The 27,600-nt window shown below is 37.6% G+C and overlaps 1 protein-coding gene across 1 annotated transcript in view; it reads left to right on the forward strand.

The window, feature by feature from the left end:
• Window positions 1-27,600, forward strand: part of LOC150080841 (uncharacterized) — an 852,072-nt gene that overhangs the window by 788,687 nt on the left and 35,785 nt on the right. Inside the window, exons 38-39 of the mRNA XM_090381010.1 lie at window positions 12,196-12,408; window positions 23,205-23,410. Coding sequence (XP_090237136.1) covers window positions 12,196-12,408; window positions 23,205-23,410 — 419 coding nt within the window. The remainder of the gene's footprint in view (window positions 1-12,195; window positions 12,409-23,204; window positions 23,411-27,600) is intronic.

The following is a 27,600-nucleotide window of genomic DNA, read 5'->3' on the forward strand; positions in this document are numbered from 1 at the left end:
AATAACAATCAAGTAATCAAAAATGATATCGGTGAAATTATTAGAGTTTTCTCCCTCAAAAGCAGAATTTGCAGATGAAAACTGATCTGGAACTAGCATTAGTAGAGCCATATAATGCAAGAAAGAAACATTATGTTTCTTTCTTGCATTCTTTCAGCCAAAAAAAATAAATAAGTAAAAAATTCACAAATCCATTCCCTCTAAAGGTTTGTTCAGTTCCTCCTTGAATTCATTTAAGCTATCAACTTCCACAATGACAGATGGAAGTTTTCTTCCAGCATTCAACAAATCGCTGGCTAAAGGCAAATTTCTGCACATCTATTCTACATCTGTCTTTCCTAAATTTGAATTTATGCTCCTTGGGTGCGTAATCTGAGCAAGTGGAAGAATCCCATCAGAATTCAGTGTGCTAAACCCATTCAAAGCCTTATACACCTGAACCAGATCACCTCGCAGGTGCCTAGTCTCGAGTCACTGCAATTTGCAGAACTTGTGCCTTTCTTGGTAAGAAGATCCTTTCGTTCCCATCACCAATCTTGTTGCCCTTCTCTGCACACTCTCAAGCAACTCAACATCCTTCCTAAAATGAGGCCTCCAGACCTGTATACAGTATGCAAGGCATGGTTTGAACATTGCCTTATACAAATGGATAATCACCTCCTTTTCCCTGCTAGCAAAATTCCTGTATATCAGTGACAATACCCCATGACCTGCTCTGGCAGCTAGTCTGCATTGCTCAGAAAACTTCTGACTGCACAATCACTCCCAGCTCTTTTTCATTTTCTACCACCGCAAGTGTAGTACTACACTGGGTATATTCCTCTGGGGTTCTTCCACCCATATGCAGTACTTTCATTTGTCAACGAGCAAAATCGTGCAAATTTGTCAGGATGCAAAGAAAAACAGCAAACAGTTCTTTACTTACGTAAACTCTAGAAGGAAGGGGATGAATCAGATTGGTCCACTTGATATCGATGGTTCAACTGTTGATGATTCTGCTCAGGTAGCTAATAAACTAAATGAATATTTTGTATCGACATTCACACATCAGGAATTATTCAGGGAGGGGAATGCCAGAGGTGTATTAAACTGTGGCAGTAAGCGAGATAATCTTGCAATAACTGAGAGTAAAGTGGAGGAGAAATTGTTGAAGATAAACATAAGAAAGGCACCTGCGCTGAATGGAATCTATACAGTTATATTAAAGGAGGCAGCAAAGGAAATAAGCAAACCTTCAGCCGTAATTATGACAGATTCCTTAGGAGAGGTACCCACGGACTGGAAATGTGCAAATGTGACCACAATCCACAAAGGAGGATCAAAGAGAGACACAGGTAATTACAGACCTGTTAGTTTAACTTCTGTTCCAGGGAAATTAATGGAGGCACTGGTTAAAGAAGCATTGCAGGATCATCTATACTTTAGTTATACTTGAACACAGCATGGGTTTGTTAAGGGAAAGTCTTGTGTGACCAATTTGATTGGATACTATGATGCAGTCACAAAGGAACTGGATGCAAAGAATAATTTTGATATCATATATTTGGATCTTAGAAAGGCTTTTGATACTGTGGCACATGGAAGACTGCTGCACAAATTGGAGGCAAATTGCTGCTATGGATAAAGGAATGGTTGAGTGAGAGAAGACAGAGAGTGGTAATCAATGGACACTGCTCTTCATGGACTAATGTTATTAGTGTAGTCCCCCATGGTTCAGTGTTGGGTCCATTGTTGTTTTCTGTATTCATTAATGATATTGATGATTGTATGTCACGATTAATGTCCAAGTTTGCAGACAATATGAAGGTTGGCAGGGGTGTTAATGACACTAATGATAGTACGCTGCTGCAACAGGATCTAGAAAAGTTGAGTAGATGGGCTGAGAGGTGGCAACTGAAGTTTACATTGACAAATGTAAAGTACTGCATATGGGAAGCAGTAACCACAGAGTAACGTATCAACTGTGTGATACTACACTTACAGAGATAGAGAGTGAAAATGACCTTGAAGTAATTGTGCAGGCAGATATGAAGTTTTCTGAGCAGTGCACACAGTCTGCAAGAGTAGTCCATGGTGTCTTGTAAATGATATACAAGAATTTTTCTAGCAGGGATAAAGAGGTGATTATCCCCTTTTATAAGGCAATGGTCAGGCCTCATTTTAAGAAGGAAGTAGAGCTGTTGGAATGAGCACAGAAAAGGGAAACATGATTAGTGAATGGAACAAAGGGTTGCTCTTACGAAGAAAGGCTTAAGTCTTGAAAATTACAGTCTGGAGACTAGCACCTACGAAGTGATCTGACTGAGGTGTATAAAGTCTTGGATTTTTTGGGCATGCTCAATGCTGACGGGATTCTTCCTGTTGCTCAGAATAATCACCTGAGAGGGCATAAATGCAAATTGAGGAAAGACAGTTGTTGGATAGATGTGCGGAAGTTTTCCTTTAGACACGGGTGGTTCATTGCTGGAACAAACTTCCATCTGTCATTGTAGAAGTTGATAGCTTAAACAGATTCAAGGCAGAACTCGACAAACATTTGGATCGGGTGGATGAGTGAAATGAGAAGGGGGGGGTGTGTTTTTATTTTTTTCTTTGGTTGATGCTATATAAGCTTGCTTTCTTGAATCATTTGCCCTTGCTAATGCTAAACTTCAGTTGCCACTTCAGCCCATCTGCCCAAATTTTATAGATCCTGTTGCAATAGCACATTGCCATTACTGTCATTAACAACCCTGCCAACCTTTGTATCATCTGCAAACTTTGACACTAAACCTGATATACCTTCAACAATATCATTTATAAATATACAAAACAGCAGTAGGCCCAACACCGAACCCTGGGGGACTCCACTAATAACATTAGTCCATGAAGAACAGCATCCATTGATTACCACTTTCTGTCTTCTGCCACTCAACCACCCTTTTATCCATTATAGCAACTTACCCTTAATACTATATATTGCTCCAGTTTGTACAGTAATCTACCATGTGTAATAATGTCAAAAGCTTTACTGAAATCCAAGTCTATGATATCAAAATTATTTTTTGCACCTAGTTTCTTTGTAACCATGTCATAGTATCCAATCAAATTTGTCAGACAAGACTTTCCCTTAACAAACCTATGCTGTGTCTGAATTATTCTTGAAGTCTTGTCTAGATGATTCTGCAATTCATCTTTAACCAAGTGACTCCATTATTTTACCCAGAATAGAAGTTAAACTAACTGGTCTGTAATGACTTGTGCCACCCTTAGATACATTTGCACATCTCCAGTCCGTGGGGACTTCTGCAGAGTCCAAGGATGCTCTCATAATTATGGCTAACAGTTTGCTTAGTTCCTTTGTCACCTCCTTTAATATAACTGGATAGATCCATTAACCTGAGATGCCTTTCTTGTGTTTAACTTCAACAATTTCTCCTCCACTTTGCTCTTAGTTGTTACAAAATCATTAAGCATACTGTTACAATTTGATAAACTTCTGCCATTTTCCTTCCTTAATAACTCTTCATGTGTGAATGTAGATGCAAAATACTCAATTAGTTTGTCAGTTACCTGAATAGGAATATCAACAGTCGAACCATTGATATCAAGTGGTCTAATCTGATTCATCCCCTTCTAAGGACTTAACTTATATAAACTCTTATGAATTACCCATGCATAAGAGTTTATATAAGTTAAAAGTCCTTGCTATTTTTCTTAGCATCTTTTGCCAAACATTTCTTGTAATCTGCCTTTGCTTGCCAAATCCCCTTTGTGATTTGATTACAGAGTAGCTTATATCTGCCTAGGCTTCTGTGTCACCTGATAATTTATATGCATGCCATGCATTTTTCTTCTCTGCCACAAGTCTCCATCCGACATTCATTTAGGCATAAACCTCAAACAATATTTCTTAATCAGTATGAAAAGCCTAGTAGCTTCCACAATTAATTCCTTGAATGTTCCCACTTAGAATTTGCTGTTGATGACATTATCAATTGGTCCCATTGTACAGAATTTAAAAACTGTTTGGGACCACTGTAGTCACCTTTATGAAAGCAAAAACCCTTCCCTTTACTCCTGATGGTAATTATATCTTTAAGTCAATCCCACATCAGTACACTGTGATCACTGCCACCTAGTGGTTTCTTTATCTGCAGATTCTTAATACACAAATAATCACTGCTGATAACCAGATCTAGAGTATTACCCTCTCTTGTTGCTTCCCAAACATGTTGCTACAGAAAACAATCATCCAATAAATCCACAAAAGTCTTGCTAGTGTATGAGTGACCAACCCACAAGTTCCGTTTAATATCTGGGAAGTTAAAATCCCCCATTGTCTTTTAAATATTGATATGCTTCTTTTACCTGAAAAGACTGCATAATGTATCTGCATCTCTGAACATTGGCTGTCTCAAACTTGATTGGAACACTCATTTTAACTTGGAAATTTAATCATATCTTCCTTAATGTGCATAGGTTCTTAAGCATAATTTTGAACTAAATACATGGTGAAAGATATTTCTTGGCGAAATACCTAAGAGTATGAAGGTATTTATTTATGCATGGGTAATGCACACACATCATTTCTACTGCCAAGGCAGTTTTAATGCATCATTTGATTATATCTCATATTGTGAATACATTCACACAATGAGTTGCTATGGTATTGCACTACCTCGAATAAGTAACGCTTCATCTGTGGAGAAAACTAATGTTACTTATTCTCGGTGGATACAACCACCCAGATGGCACCGTTTGAAAGCTTATTGGCTTCTCATTGGTGGATGGGCAGGTATCCTGTTGTTGCAATAGTGCCAACCCAGTTGTAAAGTATAACTCCACAATATGAAAGATGTCTGATGGTGTGCAGGGTTTAATCTAAAAGATATTTCTTGGCTAAATGCCTAATAGGAACATGTAGACACATATAGTATCTTATGTTGGATGGCACTCGAACGTCAATTCATCTCCACCTTTGTACACTGTGATGATTACAGAAAGCACTGTAAAAGGCCAGAAATGTATGTAATATTATGTTCATGAAGTGTGTGTGTGTGTGTGTGTGTGTGTTGTTATGTTGTTTAGTTGTTTCTGGCTGTTTTGTCACCAAGCAGGCGATCACCTGGAAAGCCTGCCCAGTGTCCGCCTACACTATAGGGAGGTAGGCCACAACTACGCATGTATCGTGGCTGACCTCCGAACGCTCTGGTTTACCAGCTCTTACTGCCCTAATATCAGAGCAAAAAATATAATATAATAAAAAAAAAAAAAAATATATATAAATATATATATATATATATATATATGTAAGAAAATAATAAAAACTAGATAATAAAATCCTGTCCATCGGGCAGCCCAAACCCAGGGAACCAGCAAAAATAAATAAGGAAATAAATGAAAAAATAAAATAAATAAATAAAATTAAATTAAAAAAGTGATAAAATAGAAAAATAAAAATAAATAAATAAAATATAAAATTTAAAAAAAAAAAGAAAAAAATAGAAAAAAGAGGGGGGGGGGAAATATATATATATATATATATATATATATATATATATATATATATATATCTGATCCCGCACTGGCCAAAGGCCAGTGCCAACAAGGGTGTCCACTAGGAAGGCTAGGGGGTATTCCGTAGTTGAGTGAAAAGGCATCTCCGGCGATCAAAAGCATGACGAGCAAATTCTTGCAGGGACTGGAAATTTTCTCTGGTGCTCAGGAAGTCTGGCTCATTTCCGGGGACAGTGATACTGGTGGAGAGAATAAGGTTCTGTCAAAGATCTAGGTATTGATGGCAGTGGTATAAAATATGTTCCCAGTCTTCTGGGTCACCACAAGAACAGAGAGGTGATTCAGCAAGGTTGAAAGTTGCAAGTTTGACATTAAGGGTTGTTTGTTTCGGGATTTATTAGGCGCATCGGCAACTATGGCCATAGTGCGCCATACATATGGTAACTATGCATGCCATTTCTTCTCAAATAGAGAAAATGGAAAAAAGCAACCAGAAAGTAATTTTTTTTTCTTCCCTAAAGGAGGTGATATACTTTAATCAACTTGAGAAAGTTATAAATGCTTGAGACATTTGTTTCATTGTTTAAAAGTAAGGTAAGTGTAGGATCTTTTGCTGTGGCTGAAGTGCAAAGTTTCTTTTGTTCTCTTGTATATTTTGTGCATTCAACCAGAATGTGTTTCACTGAGAGCATTGTATTACAGTGATGACATTGAGGGGGTATCTCTCCTCTTAAAAGATAACCACGAGTAATATTTGTTTGTCCTATTCGCAGTCGAGCCAAAATTACCTCCTGATGTCGGATTGAACTGAAACTGGAAGGCCATCACTCAAGGTTTGGCTTGATACTTCGAAGCTTATTATTAGGTTGATTTTCCCATGATAACTGCCATTGGCATATGCATTTTTCCTGGATTATTGGTCGATAGTCTAACATTAAGGGAGCCATGACCAGAGAGTAAATAGAGAGTGTGTACAGACCAGGGTGAAACCATTTCTGAGTGGACTCTAACGTGGCAAAGGTGATGTTAGAGATGAACTTTAAAGTAACAAGACTAGAGGTAGCGGACCATCTGTCTTGCCAGCTCTGCATCAAAATATTCCAACGGCATCTTTTCTCTGCCTTGGGATCCACAGTGACATCAATAGTAATACCAAGGAAGGCACAGGGACAGTGTGCCTAATGTAGAAGCACAGGCCTCTGTACATAAGAAATAGATCGAGGGGCAGACAGTCATTAAGGACCTGCAAAGCAGGAGTAGACACAGTCCTACAGGCCCTGCACATTGCTAAAAGCATTTTACGTTGAATGCTATGAAGTTTAGTCTGTACTGAAACCTTTTTAACATGCCAGAACCAGGCGGCCACGCCATAGGAACAAATTGGTAAAACACAGCTTTGTAATATAACCGTAGAGAGTGAGAATTAAGACCCCCAAGATTGTTTAGAGAGAAGCAGAAATGAGAAGGTAAGTTTTTTGACTTTCTCTGAGAGATCTTGCAGTGTGTTTAGTAAACGTAAGTTTACTATCAATGATCAGACCAAGAAATTTTAGAGAAGAAACCATGGAAAGTGATTTGTTTTGAAGTTTTACAACAGGTGGCCGTGAAATATTAAGTGAACCCTTAACCAGCATCATTTTAGTTTTTGTGGAGGATATGGATAATTTATTTATGGTGGACCATTGAGAGAGATCTGACATGACTAAGTTGGCAGTACTTTCAAGGGAGGCACGGGAATTTCCCTGGATCAGCAGGGTGAGAGATCGTCTGCATAAGCCAATTTGGAAGTATAAGGAATAGTTTTAAGGAGCCATTCGTCAAGAACGGTGTTCCAGACGAGTGGTCCAAGAACAGAGCCTTGGGGGCAGCCCACTAGTGGCAGAGCAGGAGACGGAGTTAGATCCAGAAATAACGGAAACTGTATGGTTTTCAAAATAACTTCTTAAAAGGTTATAGAGAGGAAGAGGACAATCGGCAGCACATAAGCGAGCAAACAAACTAGACCACCATAACAGATCAAATGCCGCAGAAAAATCAGTTCTCGTCCAGTTCGGAAACCATATTGATTGTCTGATACAAGAGAGATGTTCGTGAAGAGAGTCTTATAGCAATCAATCTTTCAAATGTTTTGGCCAAATGCGATAACAGAGCAATAGGACAGAAGGACTTGCCACTTTGGGTGTTTGAAGGTTTAGGAATTAATTTAAGAAGAGCTGTCTTCCAGATAACAGGGAATGTTCTTTCATTCAGACATTTGTTGAATAGAGTCAGAAGAACCGCTGGACATAGCTTGTGGAATTGTTTGATAAAGATGCTCTCATGAAGGTCGAGGCCTGGACAACCATAGTTGTTTAGGACAGCTGTCTACATCTCCAGCTGCGTAAATGGCTGAGATTCAGAAGTAGTAGTGTAGGAGTTATTGAGCTGTCTTATTTGTTAATGAGTAGTCAAGTCATCCTCTGGGCGATCAGAAGGAAACAGATTGTCCACGATAGTGTTGATGGTGTCCTTCCAAGTTAGAGTTTCGGTGCTGTTTGCATGTACTGACAAATAAACAGTAGGGGAATAGGATTTGTTCCTGGTAAGGTGATAAGCAAGGCCCCAAATTCTGCCAAGATTTTATTTTACAGGTAGTGATGGTTTTGACGTATTGTCTTTTGAGAACCTGATATTTTGTTTTAAGACTTTCGACTTCAGGAGGTGGCCAGCTACTGCAATGTCGTTGGTAAGTACGCCTAGCCCGATGCACTTGCTGACGAAGCAGAGTAAGTTCTAGGTTCCACCATGGAGTGGGATGGGAAGATTGACTTTTCTTTTTGGCTGCTTTATAACAGGCATGGCTGAGAGCATCACTAAAATAGGAAGCTAATTCAGAAGCTGTAAAGTGATGGATGAAGTTTATGGTTTCATTTGGGAAATCAGTGTTGATTGAGTCATTAAACCGGTTCCACATGATGTGTCGCAAAGAAAATCTTCTAAGGTCCTGTAGTGGAGGATCATATTGTTTGATAATGAAGTTTTCTGAGCAATGCAGACAGGCTGCCAGGGCAGGTCATGGGATTTTGTCAATGATATATAGGAATTTTGCTAGCAGGGAAAAGGAGGTGATTGTCCCTCTGTATAAGGCAATGGTCGGGCCACGCCTTGAGTACTGCATACAGGTCTGGAGGCCTCATTTTAGGAAGGATGTAGATTTGCTGGAGCGTGTACAGAGAAGGGCAACAAGATTGGTGAGGGGAATGAAGGGATCCTCTTACCAAGAGAGGCTTAAGTTCTGCAAATTGCAGTGGCTGGAGACTAGGCACCTGCACGGTGGTCTGATTGAGGTGTATAAGGCCTTGAATGGGTTGAGCACGCTGAATTCTGATGGGATCCTTCCACTTGTTCAGATTACGAACCTAAGGGAGCATAAATTCAAATTAAGAAAAGACAGATGTAGAATAGAAGTGCAGAAATTTGCCTTTAGCCAGCGGGTGGCTTCCATCTGTCGTTGTGGAAGTTGATAGGTTGAATAAATTTAAGGAGGAACTGGACAGGCATTTGGAGGGAATGGTGTGATTTTTTTTTTTTTTGGCTGATGCTGCATAAGCTCATACACTTGCTTTCTTGCATCACGTGCCACCACCACCACCACCACTACTACTACTATATGATTGTGCAGAGCAAGTCACAGAGAAGGTTATTGCATGATGGTCACTTCAGCAAATGTTAGTATTTACTGTCCAGTCATTAATGTTTGAAGAAATGGTGTAAGAAGTAGCAGTGATGTCTATATTTGATTTGCCATTTAGAGAGCCGAAGGTATAAGGTGAGCCGGGTTTATTTAGAACCGTCAGCTCATATGAAAGGAGAATGTCTTCTATGAGTGAACCCTTGTTATCAGTATGGTCGGAGTGCCATAGACTGGATTTGGCATTAACGTCTGACATTATAATAATGTTTGACATTATAATAACCTACCAAAAAAATAACTTGATCGAGATAGGCAAGATAAAGTGTAATGTCAGAAGTTGGTGGGCAGTATAGTGAAACTAGAAAGTAAGAGCCATGAGGAGTAAATACACTTATGCAGACAGTGTGTTGATTTGTAAGACTAATTATCTTGACTACATCCAATTTAGGATTAACTATGATGAAGGCTGTACATGGTTCAGCATGTTCCGGCTGAATAACCCTAAAAGAGATAGGGTATCCGGTTATTTTATCGTGGAAATGGTACGGTTCTTGTAAGGCTATAATATTGTATTTTCGTCAGTTATCTTTTGGACTTCATCGGCCGCCAATCGTGATCACTGAGCATTCAGAAGCAGGCTAAGTTTAGAGACTGATTCATCTGCAGATGAAGAACTGGTAAAAGACAATGTATCCATAGTTGGTCCGTTGTCTTACAAGATCTATGATACGCAAAAGTTCTGGGCATTTGGAGTCACGAATTGCCTCATTCATCAGCAATCCTTAATTGTGCAATCTCTAGAGCTCTTTTATATTCATGGCAGTTAGGATTGTGGATGGAGTGCTGTGATCGTAATGCGAGCCTAACAGAACGCCTAAATGCCTAAGAGGAACACAGGAATTTATTTTTGCATGGGTAATGCATAAATAAATTCCTTTGTTTCCCTTAGGCATTTAGCCAAGAAATACCTTTTAGATTAGACCATACACACCATCAGACATCTCTCATATTGTGGAGTTATACTTCACAACTGGGTTGGCTGTATTTCAACAGCAGGGTACCTGCCCACCCACCCACCCATTGATGAGAAGCCAATAAGCTTCGAAATGATGCCATTTGGCTAGTGGGTATCCACCGAGAATAAGTAACATTAGTCTTCTCCACAGTTGAAGCATTACTTATTCGAGGTAGTGCAATACAATGGCAACTCATTGTGAAGGCATTCACAATATGAGATATAATCAAACGGTACATTATCCATGCATAAATAAATTCCTAAATACAAGGTGTTCTATAACAGACTGGCCGCCGACCAGGCTAGCCGAGTGGGTAAAGTGCCTGCCTGGCAACCCAAAGGTCGCGGGTTCGATTCCCACCTCGGGCTTGGATCAAAGTACTGTAAAAACCTTGGGAGGTGCATTATGGCCACAGAAGCCTATGCACCGACAACTACCAAAAAAAAACAGACTGGCCAATTTCTTCAGAAGCATGCCCTAGAGGTGATTTGGAGCAAAAAAAAAAAAAAAAAAACCTTCTATAAACCATAACTAAATTTGCCACTATTATACAATGTAATGTGGCAATGAATATAGAATAAATTTCAAAATGATCAACTTGTGACTGCATGCATGCAAACTGCCCAGATATTGCTCCACTCACTGTCCCCACTGCATGCATACTAGTTTGTAATAATGCTAACAGTGGCTTTGTTTGTGGCATCTACAACTTTGGCCTCGTTTCTTATTTACCACTATGAAGTGTAGGGGTACACCCCCTAGACATCATGCAACACCAGAGGGGGGGGGAATTAACTGGAGTAAGTGACTGCTCAGGTCCTGCTACCAGTCTGCCCATATCTTGATAATTTTTATTCAAAAACTTCAACTTCTCTGCTGAAATGTGGAGGTGCTTAAGCATATGGCATCTGTATTTGTTCTCGTGTTGCAAAAGGCACAAGGCGCCTCTGTAGCTAGGTGGGAAGGAGCAGCAGCAGTGCATAGCACACACTTCTTGATTAGACTTGGATTCGAGCCCATCACCACCAAATACGGAGGATGCGGAAAGGTCAGGGAATGACCACCGCATATCCCTGAGCAATATGGCCTTAGTTGCTAATGCTCCTAAAAACCAAATAACAATAACAACAGCAAAAGGCACATTTTCAAAATATTGTACTAGTTTATTTTTTACCAGAAAATTCCTGTAATATGCAGCAGCTGTTAACCATCTATCATTAAAATGTGGGTCCTGTATTGAAAATTATGTTCTGCTACATCATGGGGATTTTCTTATGCTCAAGAATGAGGAGTCCTTGGGTAAATCATGCGTAAATTGAGCCTCATTCATGAACAGTATATCTTAGTCATTCACAAAACTGTACATGGCTGGTGCAAATCCCTCTCCCCAGTAAGAGGTGTACTCTTTGTACATTACTGTACTGCACAAAATCATCATATTCACTGCCATCATTGTACATATCCTGTGTTCATTCTTGGGCAGAACCAGTCCTCCCCTCCTTAAAGTTCAGTGTACATTCTGGAACTTGTTTTGATATGGATATTGCTGCTGGTATTCCACTACAGAAATTGTATGCACAATGTATATTGGTATATTTTTCATTTGTAAATGTTTGGAGCATTTGGAATAACTGTTCAACACAACACTAGCCACAATGTACAAGCAGATCAAGAATCACAATTACCAACATTTATAGTTATGTGCCACCCTATTCCAATATTTTAGCACTTAATGACATTTTCAAATTGACCTAAGTTTTATAAGATTTTTTGCTTCAAGTCATCTCTAGAATATGTTCTTGATGTTTGCTCAATATGTTGTGGAACATCCTGTATATAATTCCTTTGTGGGTCTTTAAGTGAAAATTAAAACTAGAAATTCTCTTTCTTTTTAGTTATTAATTATCCTAGAAAAACTAAAAAAAGTACTTGATTACAACAGTTTACTTTGAGATTTGATTTGATTTAATTTCACTTTTCAAACATGAAATCATTATTTGTTTATAGGATTTCAAGGATTTCCAGGTAGAGAAGGTGAAAAGGGAATGGTAGGACCACCAGGGCCGCCAGGTTTGTCTTCTTCATCCAGGGGTCATTTCTTTACATATCACAGCCAAACAGTACAGATACCAGAATGCCCTTCTGGGACTCTTACAATGTGGAGTGGATACTCTTTGCTTTATATACAAGGAAATGAAAGGGCACATGGGCAGGATTTAGGTAAAGCTGTATTTTTAATACTTTTCCTAACTTAATTTACATTGATGAACAAAATTTAACTAACACTTTTCATCCACATTTGAAATTTAAGACATGCTACTGTACATATTTTTACATGCATATTCTAAGTAGCAAATTGAAATTTATCCATGCACACTTAAAATATGCAGATCCCTGTGGCTCAATGTTATTTCAAGACTGTCACTTTATAAGGGTGCCAATGCCGTACTGTCAGCAGTTTCACCTGCAGATAATAACTCATGTTTTCAGAATAACCGCATAGTGCTATCAATAAATCTATTACATATTCAACATTGTCAGATTTCTAGTTTTAACCTGCATCTGCACATATGGAGAAGTTTGTTAATTATTCATCACATTTTTATTTGCCGTGTTCATCTGAAATGCATTTTTGACACAATTTAAAAGTGTAAAAAATTTAAATTTGGAACAAATTTCACCAATATTTAGAGAAATCTGCCTCTAAAACATTGGAAATGATGTTAGGTTTATGGAGCGAATTCCTGGTCTCATACTACAATGTTTGAATAGCATCATAGATTCAGAGGAAAGAGAAACTTTAGCAGAATACCTTTAACTGGTTTCATGCCTGAAAAAAAATTGAAACAGCCAGAAAACCCATGTATCAGAACCACTGTGCAACTGTTTATAAAATTGCAAAAACTTTAAACACTTCTTGAAGAATCTATCATGAAATTAAGTGATAATAATCAGCAACCAAATGCATGGGTGTACCATGCATTTGGTTGCTTGGCATGTAGTGTTTTGGATGCTTACCAACAATCAACAAAATGAGCAGATGATAATTTTTGGCATTCACCAACAGTATCTGATAACTATCCCTTGTTCGTAGACTTCACATCACCAGGGACAAAACTTGTGTATTTTCTCCACAACACACAAAAATTGTGTGAATTATTGACTTGGGAACACTGCCTCATTCACCATAACCAAAAAGTTTTCAGTAAAACAGGTCAAAAGAAACAGTGATGATAAAAGTTTTTTTTTTTGCTGATGAAATCCTTCCTCTTGCTCAGTCTACACACATGAAGGGGCATAAATTCAAATTGAGGAAGGATGGTTGTAGATGAATGATGTGTAAATCTGCCTTCACCAGAAAGTTGTTGATTATTGGAATAAACTCCCATTTGGTGTTGTAGAGGTGGGTAGTTTGCATAAATTCAAGGAAGAATTAGATAAATTGTTAGAGAGGTGTGTGGGCGGGGTTTTTTTTTGCTGATTCTGTATAAGCTTGCTTTCTTGCATTATTTACCAGTATTTCTACAATAAGGGAAAATTGAAATCACCCATAAGACATTCAAATCCATTCCATCTGCACGTAGGGACTCTTATTACACTTTTTTTCCATATTACAGGCGATAATGTACCCACACTCTCGTTTTACCTTAGCAGCTAACCAATTCACACCTCACAGATTCTCTATCTATAAACTATGAATCTGGGAAAGATATTGTTGCATCCAAGCTGTTTTTGATACAAAGCATGATCCAAACCCACTCTTTCTAACTTCTCTATCCTTCCTAAAAATATACATGTAATGTGAAACTATTGGTCCCTTATCCCTTATTTTGAGTGACACTACATTTCCTCTCTATTATGTTGGCATGAGTTGCATTAACCAGAAGTTCAAATTCACTCATTTATTGACAACGTTAGCCTTAGTAGTTGCCTATGATGCAAGAACGCAAGCTTATACATCAACCAAAAAATAAATAAATAAAATAACTCATTATTATAATTAGCCATATGGTGCAAGGAAGCCTGAGGCTTTTGCTGCACTAGACAAAAAAAAAAAAAAAAAAAATTCTGAGTTACCCCTGAGAGAGACAGAAATAGAAGGGAATCACCAAGAAAGAGAAGAATGATGATATCCAGCTCAAGACCCTGGGTGTACCAAGCCCATACTCACTAGATGTGAGCCCCTGGGGGTTATTACTCATCCATTCACTCCAAAAGTTTGTCCAGTTCTTCACTGAATTTATTTAAACTATCAACTTCCAGCAATCAACCACCTACTGGCTAAAGGCAAATTTTCACACATCTATTCTACAACTGTCTTTCCTCAGTTTTTATGCCCGCACAGGTGCATAATCTGAGCTAAAGGAAGAATCCCATCAGCATTGTGCTTGCTCAAACCATTCAGGGCCTTATACACCTCAACCATGTCACCTCACAGGTGCCTAGTCACCTGATGCTGCAATTTGCAGAATTTAAGCCTTTTTTGGTAAGAGTAACTCTTTGCTCCCCTCACCAATTTCATTGCACTTCTCTGTACTCATTCCAACAGTTCTACACCCTTCCTAAAACGAGGCCTCCAAACCTGTATGCAGCACTAAACTAAAGCCATAACCCTGGCATCCCATTTGGACTCCATGTTGAGTGGGTAACCTAAGCATGGAACGAAAATAAAAATAACTATGAATCCTGATACTCTCAACTCTTCTTCTGAGACCCCAACATGGTCCCTACAAGAAAATTGTCAACCAATTAGATAACCTTACATCAGCAACGAGGCCAAGAACTGAAACTATATTAGGTCCAACACCCAAATACCTAATAATACATTCCACCGATGAAAAACCTATTGGGAAAAATGTCACTAAGGTATTCCATGAGCAGCATGGAGTGTAGATAAACTGTTGTTTGAAAATAAAGCAATACAGGTTGGTATAAATATGTTTATTTCTGAATTGAAAATATATACATAATGGAGTCAAACATTTTGTGGTATTTTCTTAATGGAAAATGTCACCTCTCTTTATTCAGAAGGGTTTGGAAGGGTTGGCAGGCTCCCTTAAATCTGGGACTATCTGTTGAAGTTAAGTGCAATAAACACTCATAATAGCTCCTCAGCCACCTCTGTTTGTGGAATGCCAATTATGGTAATATCCCACATGATAACTCATCTCAAGGTATTATCTCAGAATACGACCTCCTTAAAGTGTCTGAAGAGGAGATCTGTTCTGAACTGAAAGTGGTAGCTGCAAAATGAATGTTAATGCATGGGAATCTATTTCCTGCTAGAGACCTCATCCTACATTTAATTCACCAAGTCTCTTAATTCAGTCAAAGCTGGAAATCTAAATTGCCCAGTATGGCCATATATTCCAAATCCTTTAAAGTGTTTCAAGTGCCAGAAGCATGGATATTTGCAAATGGGTTGTCGTGGTGCTTTTGCATGCACTCAGAGCAAAGGACCAGGAGATAACTGCCAAAGAGAGCACCTCACTGACGTGCATGACAGCAGTGGAAAAAAAGAAAAGGAGATACAAAGATTAAAGGCAGAACTAAACATATCATAACAGTAGGCAAGAAAAGTGGCAAAACCTGTAAAAACTGGCAACCCTTCGTATACCCAGATGGTTGCAGGGAGATGTTCCATTAAAACAAACTAAAATGACAATTTCACCTAAAGAGTTATTTATGCCCATTGCATGCATAAATGACTCTTTAGGTAGACCAGCACAGAAAGGAGAGTCAATTGCCACTGCTATCTCCTTCTGCATCCACTTTATCAAAATCCAGTGGTAAAGGGAAACCTAAAGTAACCCATGGATGTCAAGGTAAAGGAGGTACCTGGTGATTCGGTCTTGGAACTCTTTTTGGAGAAAGAAATAGACACAGGGCAGCATCCATACTTCCCCAAAAAAGATAAATCCAAGGCTGAGAAAAACAAGGCCTCAGCAATTCTGAAACTGACTAATGGATCCATCAAGCCCAAATAGTGACAAATTCCAGAAAAATATAGATAACATCAAGATCCTCCTGCAAAGGTAAAACCCAGTTTGCTTGCAGGATACATATTTAAAGGCAAATGAATACCCTACCATCCATAAGGATAGAACTGGAGATGGACCTGCCCGTGGAGGAATTGCTGTCCTTGTGGGCAACCAGACCCCATTCCAATTTTTCTTACAATAAGGTTTTTATTAATGGTCTGCTCTATAGATTACAGTATAGTTTAAGGCTAAAGCCTCAGATTACATAGGGAGTTAATTGGCGTAAAAGTTAGTGCAATTGCGTCATTTCTGTACGTAGCCAACTACTTAAGTAGTTATAAATTGGCATCAATAAATATATCCCATATTGTGAATACCCTTCACAACAAGTTGCCATGATATTGCACTACCTCGAATAAGTAACACTTCACCATAGGAGAAGACTAATTGTTACTTATTCTCAGCAGATACCATCAATCATATGGTACAGTTTTGGAGCTTATTGGCTCCTCATCAGTGGGTAGGCAGGACCCTGGTGTTGCAATGGTGACAACCCATTGCAACACCAAAGTATAACTCCACAATATGAGAGTTGCAAAGTATAACTCCACAATATGAGAGATGCCTGATGGTGTGGAGTAATTTAGATTACAGTATAGTTTAGGGCTAAAGCCTCAGGTTATGTATGGAGTTAACTAGCGCACAAGTTGGTGTAATAGCATCATTTCTGTACATAGCCAACTACTTAAGTAGTTATAAATTGGCATCATTAAGTATATATCACATTGTGAATACCTTAAAAACAAGTTGCCATGATAGTGCACTACCTCGAATAAGTAACGCTTCACCATGTACGCTAGTTGACTCCCTACGTAATCTGAAGCTTTAGCCCTAAACTATGCTGTAATCTGAATTACTCCACACCATCAGGCATCTCTCATATTGTGGTTATACTTCACAACTGGGTTGTCAATGCAACACCAAGTACCTGCCCACCCATTTATGAGTAGCCAATAAGCTCCAAAACGGTGCTGTATGGATGATGGTATCTGCTGAGAATAAATAACAGTCTCCTCCTATGGTGAAGGGTTACTTATTTTGAGGTAGTGCAATATCATGGAAACTGTTATTATTATTTGTTTTTTTTTTTTAGGAGCATTAGCAACTAAGGCCATATTGCTCCAGGATATGCGGTGGTCATTCCCTGACCTTTCCGCATCCTCCGTATTTGGTGGTGACGGGCTCGAACCCCGGTCTAATCAAGAAGCATGTGCTACGCACTGCTGCTCCTTCCCACCTGGCTATGGAGGCGCCTCATGGAAACTCATTGTGAAGGTATTCATAATATGAGATATACTTAATGATACCAATTTATAACTACTTAAGTAGTTGGCTATGTACAGAAATTATGCAATTGTACTAACTTGTACACTGGTCTGCTCTATCTATTTGCCACCTGGGACTAACATCTCCCAGATGGACCTTGTTGATCGCATAGTGCAGCTGCCATCTCCTCTCTTACTTCTCAGGGATTTCAATGGGCATTACACACTGTAGGGTGGTTTGTTTGTTTGTTTGTTATTTGGTTTTTTTTTTTTTAGGAGCATTAGCAACTAAGGCCATATTGCTCCGGGAATATGCGGTGATCATTCCCTGACCTTTCCGCATCCTCCGTATTTGGTGGTGACGGGCTCAAACCCGTCTAATCAAGAAGCGTGTGCTACGCACTGCTGCTCCTTCCCACCTGGCTACGGAGGCGCCTCTGTAGGGCAGTGCTGACATTAATGGAAGGGGATGAGTCTTGGAGCATATGCTCAATGACAATGACGTCTCCCTTCTAAATGTGGGAACTAACACCCTTTTTCACATGCTACCCATATATTCTCTGCCATTGAGCTTTTTCTCTGCTTCACTTCTTCCTTCACTTACCTTGGAGGTGGAGAATCCCTACAAAAGTGATCACTTCCCTATGATTACTTAGTAGGAAATGATGTCTTTATTTTAGGTTATCCCAATGGAAGATTGATCAGGCTGACTGGAATGCCTTCCAACATCTGGTAACATTTAACATCAGTACCATCAGTCAGGAGCCTATCAGTGAGTGCAGTCTTGTACATCACTGAAAGAATCATTGGCGCCTCCGTAGCCAGGTGGGAAGGAGCAGCAGTGCGTAGCACACGCTTCTTGATTAGACCGGGGTTCGAGCCCGTCACCACCAAATACGGAGGATGAGGAAAGGTCAGGGAATGACCACCGCATTTCCCGGAGCAATATGGCCTTAGTTGCTAATGCTCCTAAAAACCAAATAACAAACAAACATAACGAAAGAATCATCAATGCAGCTGCAATTGCAATTCCAAAAATATGGTGGAATGCAGAATGCATAGCAGCAAAAAAAAAGCTCAAAACAAAGCTTGGGGGATATTCCAGTGTTATTCCACCAAAACTGATCTCATAGCCTATAAATGTTTACATGCCAAGCATGCTATATGCAATATCAGAGCCCAAGGAATCATAGACCCACTTTACATCCCCCATTAACCAGGCGACCAACACTAAGGCAGCCTGGGACAAAATCTAGAAAATGAAGGGAAAATACATGTATGCACTCCTTGTCAGTCCTGGAATAATGGATGTACTATTGCAGACTCAACTGCAGTAGCAAATGTTCTTGGGAAAACATTTTCTTACATCTTGACATCATCCTATTCCCCAAAGTTCCCAATCCTTTACAGAAAAATGAAAAACAGGCACTTAATTTTACACCAAAGTGTGTTTACCTGCGTAATGGGCCATTTACCATTCAAGAGCTGAAAACCCTTGCAATTAAGAAGACAAGTGCTGTTGGATCAGATGACAGCCACTGTGAAATGATTAAATGCCTTTCACCAAAATAAAAGGACCGCTTGTTCTTCCTGTATAATAGAATCTTTCTTGAAGAGCAGTTTCCAGAAGTATGTGAAAATTACTGGAAAGGAAATAGTCAATACTCATCTCATATGGTAATTAGAATAAAATAACCTTCTCTCCAGAATTCAGTGCAGTTTCTGAAAAACAGGTGCGCTTTAGTCCACTTAATTAGACTGGAAACAACTCTCCAAGATGCTTTCCTAAAACAAGAGCACCTGGTGTCCATCTTTGCTATGAAAAAAGTGATGACACAATTCAGAAATTTGGTATTTTAAAAGATTTTCATAATCTCTGCCTAAGAGGTCACCTCCCCATTTTTATTAAACCTTTTTATCACATTGTTCTTTAAAAGTTTGTGTAGGCACCATCTTTTCTCAGCCTTTTTCATGAGAGGAAGGAGAGTGTAGCACAAGGATCTGTTTTAAGTGTTATGCTTTCTGCCATTAAAGTACACTCTGATACCAAATAATTTCCTCCAGCTGTAAACAGTGCCCTTTATGTCGACAACTTTGATGTAATTTTCGCAGCCATGTAACATGAGGGTTATCAAGAGACTAATGCAACAAGCTATTGATTGCTTTAACTCATGGGCAATGGACAATGGTTTCAGGTTCTTATCACAGAAGATCGTGTACATAAACTTTTGCCAAAAATGTATCCTTCACCCTGAACCTGAATTGAGACAGACAAAATGCTACTCTAGTGGTACCAGAAACGAAATTCTTGGGACTCATTCATTAAAAAGTTTATCTTTCTTCAGCATATTTGCCAAATGCACACAAAGTACATGAAAGTGTTGAACATCTTGTATTCGCTCTCTCTCTTCTACTTTGTGGGATGCAGATAGATATTCTCTAATTTGTCTGTATCACACACTTCTGTGATCAAAATTAGATTATGGGTCTCAGGCAAGGCTGAGACCCATAATCTAATTTTGATTTAGTGGAAGGTATACACCATATACCCTCTGGTTTTTGAAATACTTTGAAAAAATAAATATTATTAAAAAATAAATTTATTAGAATTTGATTCTTTAGGCAATATTACAGTTTTATTATTTTCAATATATATGCCATATATATGAGTAAGTAAATATGCCGTGTGTGTTTGTATGTGTATACACACACACACACACACACACACACACACACACACACACACACACACGGGAATACACTGAATTCGATTAATAAGCACAGTATACTTACTCTCTGCATACATAACATTCACAGAGTATACCTTCTGCTAATTTTACGACTACAGCACTGATCTCAGGTATATGCACCTGCCAGAAATAGCATGCTTCACTGACTTGATCCCATCCACCATCCATATTGCTACTGGAACATTTAGAACATCTGTTGAAAGTCTATATGTGGAAGTGAATGAATCGCCCGTATTTCTTTAGCAAAAGCAGTTGTGTCTAAAGTATGCTTTTAAACTGAAATCCCTAACAGACTACCCCTCATGGACATCTGTTTTTGAGCCATATTGGAAAAATCTGTATAAGTGTGACTGCCAACCATCCTTTCAATATTTGTATCCAACAGCTATTCATGGTAGACAAGGTTGCTCCAACACTGCAGCTCTCTCTGCCTTGGTATGCTTATTTTCCTGCCTGCTACTTCTCCCTTAATAACTGGGTGAAGCATAACACTCCATCTTCTGTCTACCTCCAAATCTACTCAGCATGCTGAGCTAAACCTTCTGATTTCTTTCCAGTCTACACAGATTCTTCTGAAGTCAGAAGAATCTGTGATATCAACCTGTTGTGTGATAAAGCATTTATGTGCTCATTTCTAGACTACAACTTATGAAAAATTTTGGCTCTCTCTTCAAAATGAGTATCCAGAATTATCGAAAATGGCAATACAAACATTGCTACCTTTAAGATTTACATATTTATGTGAGGTTTGATTTCAGTTATAAAAACAAAACAGCATTTCAGACTTGATCTAGAAGATGACACGGATTTGCAATTTCAAATATTGCACCAAATATGGACCAAATCCAGGCTCATCCATTTTTATAATTGTTCATTTTTTAGTGTTTTGTAACCTTAATTGAAGAATTTGATTTGTTGTTTTTGTGGTATTCAATTAAAATATTAAAAAATTATTTTAATGTGTAAATTAAAAAAGAAAACAATTTTTTTTATTCCTTAATCAGTACTCGAATAAAATTTTCTATTACAATTTATAAAATGCCATTTTTTTTTTCTCTAAAACATCTGGTCATCTTACCTCAGGGTTTACATTGAGGGGGGTTGCATCAATATTATATTTAATAAAGGGGCAAGCAAGCAAAATAAGTTTGTGCACCACTGTTCTACACCCCGTCCTCCAATTTTGTTTCTGCAGAGCAAATTACTAAAAATTTATAAAATGAATTATATTATGAATTTTGTTCTCCTTTTTTTTTATTTATTTTTTCATTATTTTTATGTGTTATACAACAATACCTCATTTAGAACGGCTTCAAACAGCACTGGTTTCACTATAACATGGTTTTCAGTTCAGTTCAAGTCAAAAATTTACTGTACATATTAAAACTCATTCAATAGCCTAGACACGTACTCTACATATATGCTGCATTGTTGTCGAAGTCTAGGTATGCATACATATGTGCTGCAGTGCCAACTATTGTCTCACATGCACATGTGCCAATAGCTCCCCTCGGGCAGTCAGCAGCAACGTTCAACAGTGTTCAGTATTCTTAATTCCATCCTGACGAGACAACATGATAGCTTTTCAAACATTTCATTTCACAATTTATTTTTTACCCCTTTAAATACGATCGAAAATATATTTTCATCTTGGGTAGAAATCACTGCCAACTGTTTGGTAGCATATTTTGCCCATTTTGGCAAATGATTTCACTGGTTTTGAATCGTAAATTCAGACAAATGCAAAAGACACTGTGAAGATTGGAAAAGGCTTGGGATTCGAAACTTTGTACACTGCCAATGTATGTGACTGCACTGACTCACATGCAAATGACTTAAATGATGCAACTCTCCTTGAACTTGATGAGCAAACTACATATGAAGAAGAGGAAAACAATTCTGAAGTGGATAACACTGAAGTGGCACCAAAAGAATTTTCAATAGAAGAATTGGAGAAAGAAAGTTTCAGGGAGTTGACATGGCCTGCAAGGTGATTATGAATGGAGATCCGGATGTTGAACATAGCATCAAGATATGGAAAATTTTACAAGATGGGATTCGATGCTACAAAGACTTGTACACCGAGAAAAAGAAGAGATAACTTTACCAGTCTATTATTGAAATATCTAAATAAACAAAGCTTTTTTCTCATCTCTCATGACGTTACCTTTTCATTAATAAAATTTTTGCAATATTTTTTATTTCAAATCCTTTTAATTGACTATGGATGCATTCAATTAAAACCCATTATAATTATACCTCAATCAGCATGGTTTCACATAGCATGGAACAGTTTCAGTACCAATTATCAGTGCTATGCGGGGTATTGCTGTATATATATATATATATATTTCAGCAAAATATTAACATTATTGATTGGTTTATTTTAATGAAATAAATAATAAAAATATTTAATTATTATTTATAAAGTTTATTATTTTAAATTATCTTATTATGGACATGAAGAAAATTAAATACAAATTTTCTTAATAAGACTTTTGTTTGTACCCACCAAAAAAAAATACAGGTCATCACTCTTTATCCAAAACTTGCTATTGTTAATTGCTGATGAAAGTATGCAGTCTTAGTGAAATGTTTGAATTGCCTTTAAAGGTAACTTTAAGTTGTTGTTTTTTTTTTTGTTTTTTTTTTTTTTTTCCCAAAATAAACCAGTTTAATTAATGCAGAGAAATATATTTTTAATCATTTTATGGATTAACTATTTCTCAGGAATTCAGAAGACTAGACTGGTTTATCTCCAATAGTCATGAGTGATGATCTTTTGCCCTAAAGAGATAAATTTGCATAGCATTATGCAGATTTTTTGTGTGCAAAATATCTCACTACAGGTATTTTAATAAACATACAGAAATTGTCAATGTTACATAAATTATAATATCTATTATTAACAGTGTAAGTTGCACAAGTGAGACTCTTTTCATTATTTTTAATAACTATAGGTGGTCCTGGTAGCTGCTTGCGTCGATTCAGTACTATGCCATTTTTGTTCTGTAGTTTAAATAACATTTGCAATGTAGCATCAAGAAATGACTTCAGCTATTGGTTGAGCACTCCTGAGCCAATGCCAATGTCCATGATGCCAATTGTTGGTCAGGATATCCAGAGATTCATCAGTAGGTGTTCTGTATGTGAATCTCTCACTCAGGTTAGTGACATTCTTGTACAGTCTTTTTTTTTTCTCTTCACACTCAAAATTTAATTTGTAACAAACTCCAAGAGAACTATTCATCCTTCTCCAGATTTGTTTGAGTCCTAATTCTAATAAGGCAAAGCTATATGATTTTTTATAGATTTAATTAAGACTAGATTATGTCCATGGGCCACTAAAGCATTTCAGGCATAAAATGACATTTCCATTTGTAGCATTCCCTAAACTACGGAGTTCCAAGTGATTGTTTTCTTTTTTTAATTTGGCTAAATTAAAAAATAAATAAATTCAAAATACAATGTTTAGCAACTGATTTATACAAGCACAATACTTATATTGAGAAAAGTACAGAAACTTGAAAATAATAATTACAATTAGGTTACACTTTTGACACTAGCATAGATCTGACAGATGCCACTTTTAAATTTTACTATATTTTTTTTATTTGGGAATAAAAATAAATCCTATATTTTCCCCACCAATATTCCCTAAATAAGTATTTTATTGTTTTTGCTTTGATTTACTGTTAATTATGGTAAAGTCATTTTTTGTTTTGAATTTAACAGACTCCGTGCGAGAAATTCAGTCTGTGTTCCTTGCACTCCACTCCATGCACAACATAGTATGGCATGGCATCTGCAAGATGCCGGCAGGAGTTGCCTAAACTTTCTGTACAGCATTGGTTTCACTGGCTTCATTACTCCATAAGGTTGGCATACTGGTTGTTGGGAAACATATTTTGAATAACTGATGTTACTAAAGATATTTGCTCATATTATCTATTAATATGAGAAATGCATGTACAGAGAAGGGCAACAAGATTGATGAGGGGAGTGAAGGGATCCTCTTACCAAGAGAAGCTTAAGTTCTGCAAATTGCAGCGGCTGGAGACTAGGCACCTGTGAGGTGATATGATTGAGGTGTATAAGGCCTTGAATGAGTTGAGCACACTGAATTCAGATGGGATTCTTCCACTTGTTCAGATTACAAACCTAAGGGGGGGGGGCATAAATTCAAATTGAAGAAATACAGATGTAGAATAGATGTGCGGAAATTTGCCTTTAGCCAGCAGGTGGTTAATTGCTGGAACAAATTTCCATCTGTCGTTGTGGAAGTTGATAGGTTAAATAAATTTGAGGAACTGGACAACCATTTGGAGGGAATTGTTTTGTAATTTTTTTTTTTTTTTTTTTTGGCTGATGCTGCATAAGCTCATACACTTGCTTTCTTGCATCACATGCCACTACTACTTCTACTATTATAGAGTCAGAATTAAGAACTGATTGTTAATGTGCTGCTGTTCATGATGGTCTGACTGGTGTTTGTCATTCGAATTTTCTTCCCCTTTTAAATATTAATGCTAAACTTTTACTTTTCATTATTATGTTTGTTTGTTGTTTGTTATTTGGTTTTTAGGAGCATTAGCAACTAAAGCCATATTGCTCCAGGATATGCGATGGTCATTCCCTGACCTTTCCGCATCCTCCGTATTTGGTGGTGTTTCATTATTATATGTTCATTTTTATTCTGAACTTTGTAAAAAATAAACATGATCTTAAAATGAAATTAAAAAATATATATATAAAATATAAGATAATAAGATTTAAAAAGAAGTGCATGTTTATGAGAGATGATACACCAGTGGCTCTGCCATCTGTCAGCCACATGAGTGTCTGCACTTCAATTTTCAGAGGCTAATGACCTAGTCAGTTTGAGGGAATACCATGAAGACATTGTGATTAATGGTTTATCCCTTTCATTTTAAGCAATTTTTTCAAGGTGTGTGTGTGGGGGGGGGGGATTTTAATGGCAGTGGTCTCATCCTGACTTGTAACAATGTCTGTATGGCACCTGACAGGAATCCAACTTCATTTTATTTCTAGAAAAGATTTTTTTTTTTTTTTTTTTTTTTTTTTGCTCTGATTTATTGTATAGCAAAATCTCTGTATGTACCAGTGCATACTATTTTTATTAATAAATTTGTATTTTTAATAAAAAAATTAAAATATTGTGAAAGAGAGATCAATGGCACAAAATTCCTTACGCATGTTTGATTTGATTTGAGTTTTAATGGTGCACCAGCAACAAAAGCTATAATGCACAAAAACCAAGTAAGATTTCACTAGCCTATGGAATTAGGTCACCATGCCAAAAAGGATAGGATAAAAATTGGTAAAATGGATAAATTTTAAACAAATTTAAGGATCTTAAATAGCTAAAAATGGCTGATGTGATCATTATTTGATAAAATCCGACACTGAGTAAGTGGTGTACAGAACTCAGCCAGGTAGCTAAAAGCAGTAAAAGTTAAACTATGTTCGTTAGTAAAAAGGAAGCAATCTGACAAAATATGCCAGATATTTAAAAAATTATCTCAGACCTCAGCAGAAATAAATTGTAATATGAACACATGCCTGTGAAGGTGAGCAAAAACAACTTTCTCACAATTCTTTGATTATGGGATTAATCTGATATAACTTTTATGCAACCTATCCATGCTATGGTTCTTGTTTGTTATTTGGTTTTTAGGAGCATTAGCAACTAAGGCCATATTGCTCCGGGATATGCGGTGGTCATTCCCTGACCTTTCCGCATCCTCTGTATTTGGTGGTGATGGGCTCGAACCCCGGTCTAATCAAGAAGCATGTGCTACGCACTGCTGCTCCTTCCCACCTGGCTACGGAGGCGCATTATGTTCTTGTCTGTGAGAATGTAATATATTACATGTCTGTAGTCTGTATAGGGGCCTAGCAGGTTCTAGGATTGTTCTGATCTGGCCGGTTCTATTTGTAATCCATGAAAAGCAAAACTAAAGTTATTGCAAAAAGAAAATGTAATTTTGTAGTTAATGTTGTTTGGCACTAAACCCTCTAATTGTAAGTTGTAATATGGTCCAAGTTTAACAGTATAGCACACAGTTCTGCTGTTGTATATGCTGCATTTGTGAGGAATCTTCCTAGATGTGGTACCATCTGAGAAAATGGCAGCAGAAATAAATTCCAAAACTGATTCTGACTTCAAGCCATCAATAAAGACTGACAAGAAGTCAGGGTATTCAGCTTGATGGACAGCATAGAGTTGCAAGTAGACAGAAGACAGAGTTTGGCCTTCTCCCTGCTTTCAATAGAAAAATTGCATGATAGTAGATAACAATGACTTGGCAATATTGTCTAAGTAGCTCTTGGACATGAATACCAAAGGGGGATGGTTGGCAGTCTGACGAGTGTTATAGAGATTTTCCCATCATGGTGCAAAAATGGATTTCCACACAGAGTCTAACTAGGATTTTAGTTTAAAGGTATTAAAAAGTGTAATGTAGTGACAATCGCTTTCATCAAAGCAAAAGAGGCAGTTCATTAGTTTTCACATATAGACTGTGAACATGAGATGTTCTACAGTAGATCTGAAGTAAGTTACAATGAACTGCATTCCATTTGTGTGATGAGATGGAATGCAGGAGGACATCATGTATCAAATTTTTATCAAATACAAGCCCCAGGAATTTTTTCTCAGGTGATACTGATATGAAATTTTGTCCAAGCTTTAATTCTGGTCAGGGTGAAAGTTCTGTTTGTGACAAAAATGTATGCCAAACAGTCTTCTGAAGTGAAAACCTGAAACTATTAGGCAATGCCCAGGAATCAAGGCTATCAATAACTTGCTGCAGTTGTAGTTTGATAATCCCCATGTTGTATGACTGCATAAAATACTGAAGCCAGCAACAAAGAGGGCACTGTTCACAGTTATAAGTTTAGTAACAGAATTAACCATGATAGTAAAAAGTGCAACACTTAAAACTGATCCTTGGGGAACTCCTTCCCGTTGACAAAATTGGACCCTATAAACTTGGAAGGAGCAGTTTAAAAAACTTTTTAATAAAAACTAAAAGGCAATCCCTGAAACCAACGTTTTTTTTTATAATTCCAAAATTTCCAAGCATATCTCATATATTTTTCCCATATCAAAGAACACCGACACCAATTGCTTGCATTTGAGGAAAGAATCTCAAATAGATGTTCTAGTCTTATTAGATGGTCGAGTGCTGACCTGTTTCTTTGAAAGCCACACTGTCCTGGAAAGAAGGTGAATAGCTTTCAAATACTACATCAGTCAAGCAGCATTGACCAGTTTTTCTAGGATCGCATACAAGCAGCTGATCAGAGCAATAATTATTTGGGATTTTTGAA

This window comes from Mastigoproctus giganteus, chromosome 9 (assembly GCF_048544385.1).
Source record: "Mastigoproctus giganteus isolate SK-2022 chromosome 9, ASM4854438v1, whole genome shotgun sequence".
Lineage (NCBI taxonomy): Eukaryota > Metazoa > Arthropoda > Arachnida > Uropygi > Thelyphonidae > Mastigoproctus > Mastigoproctus giganteus.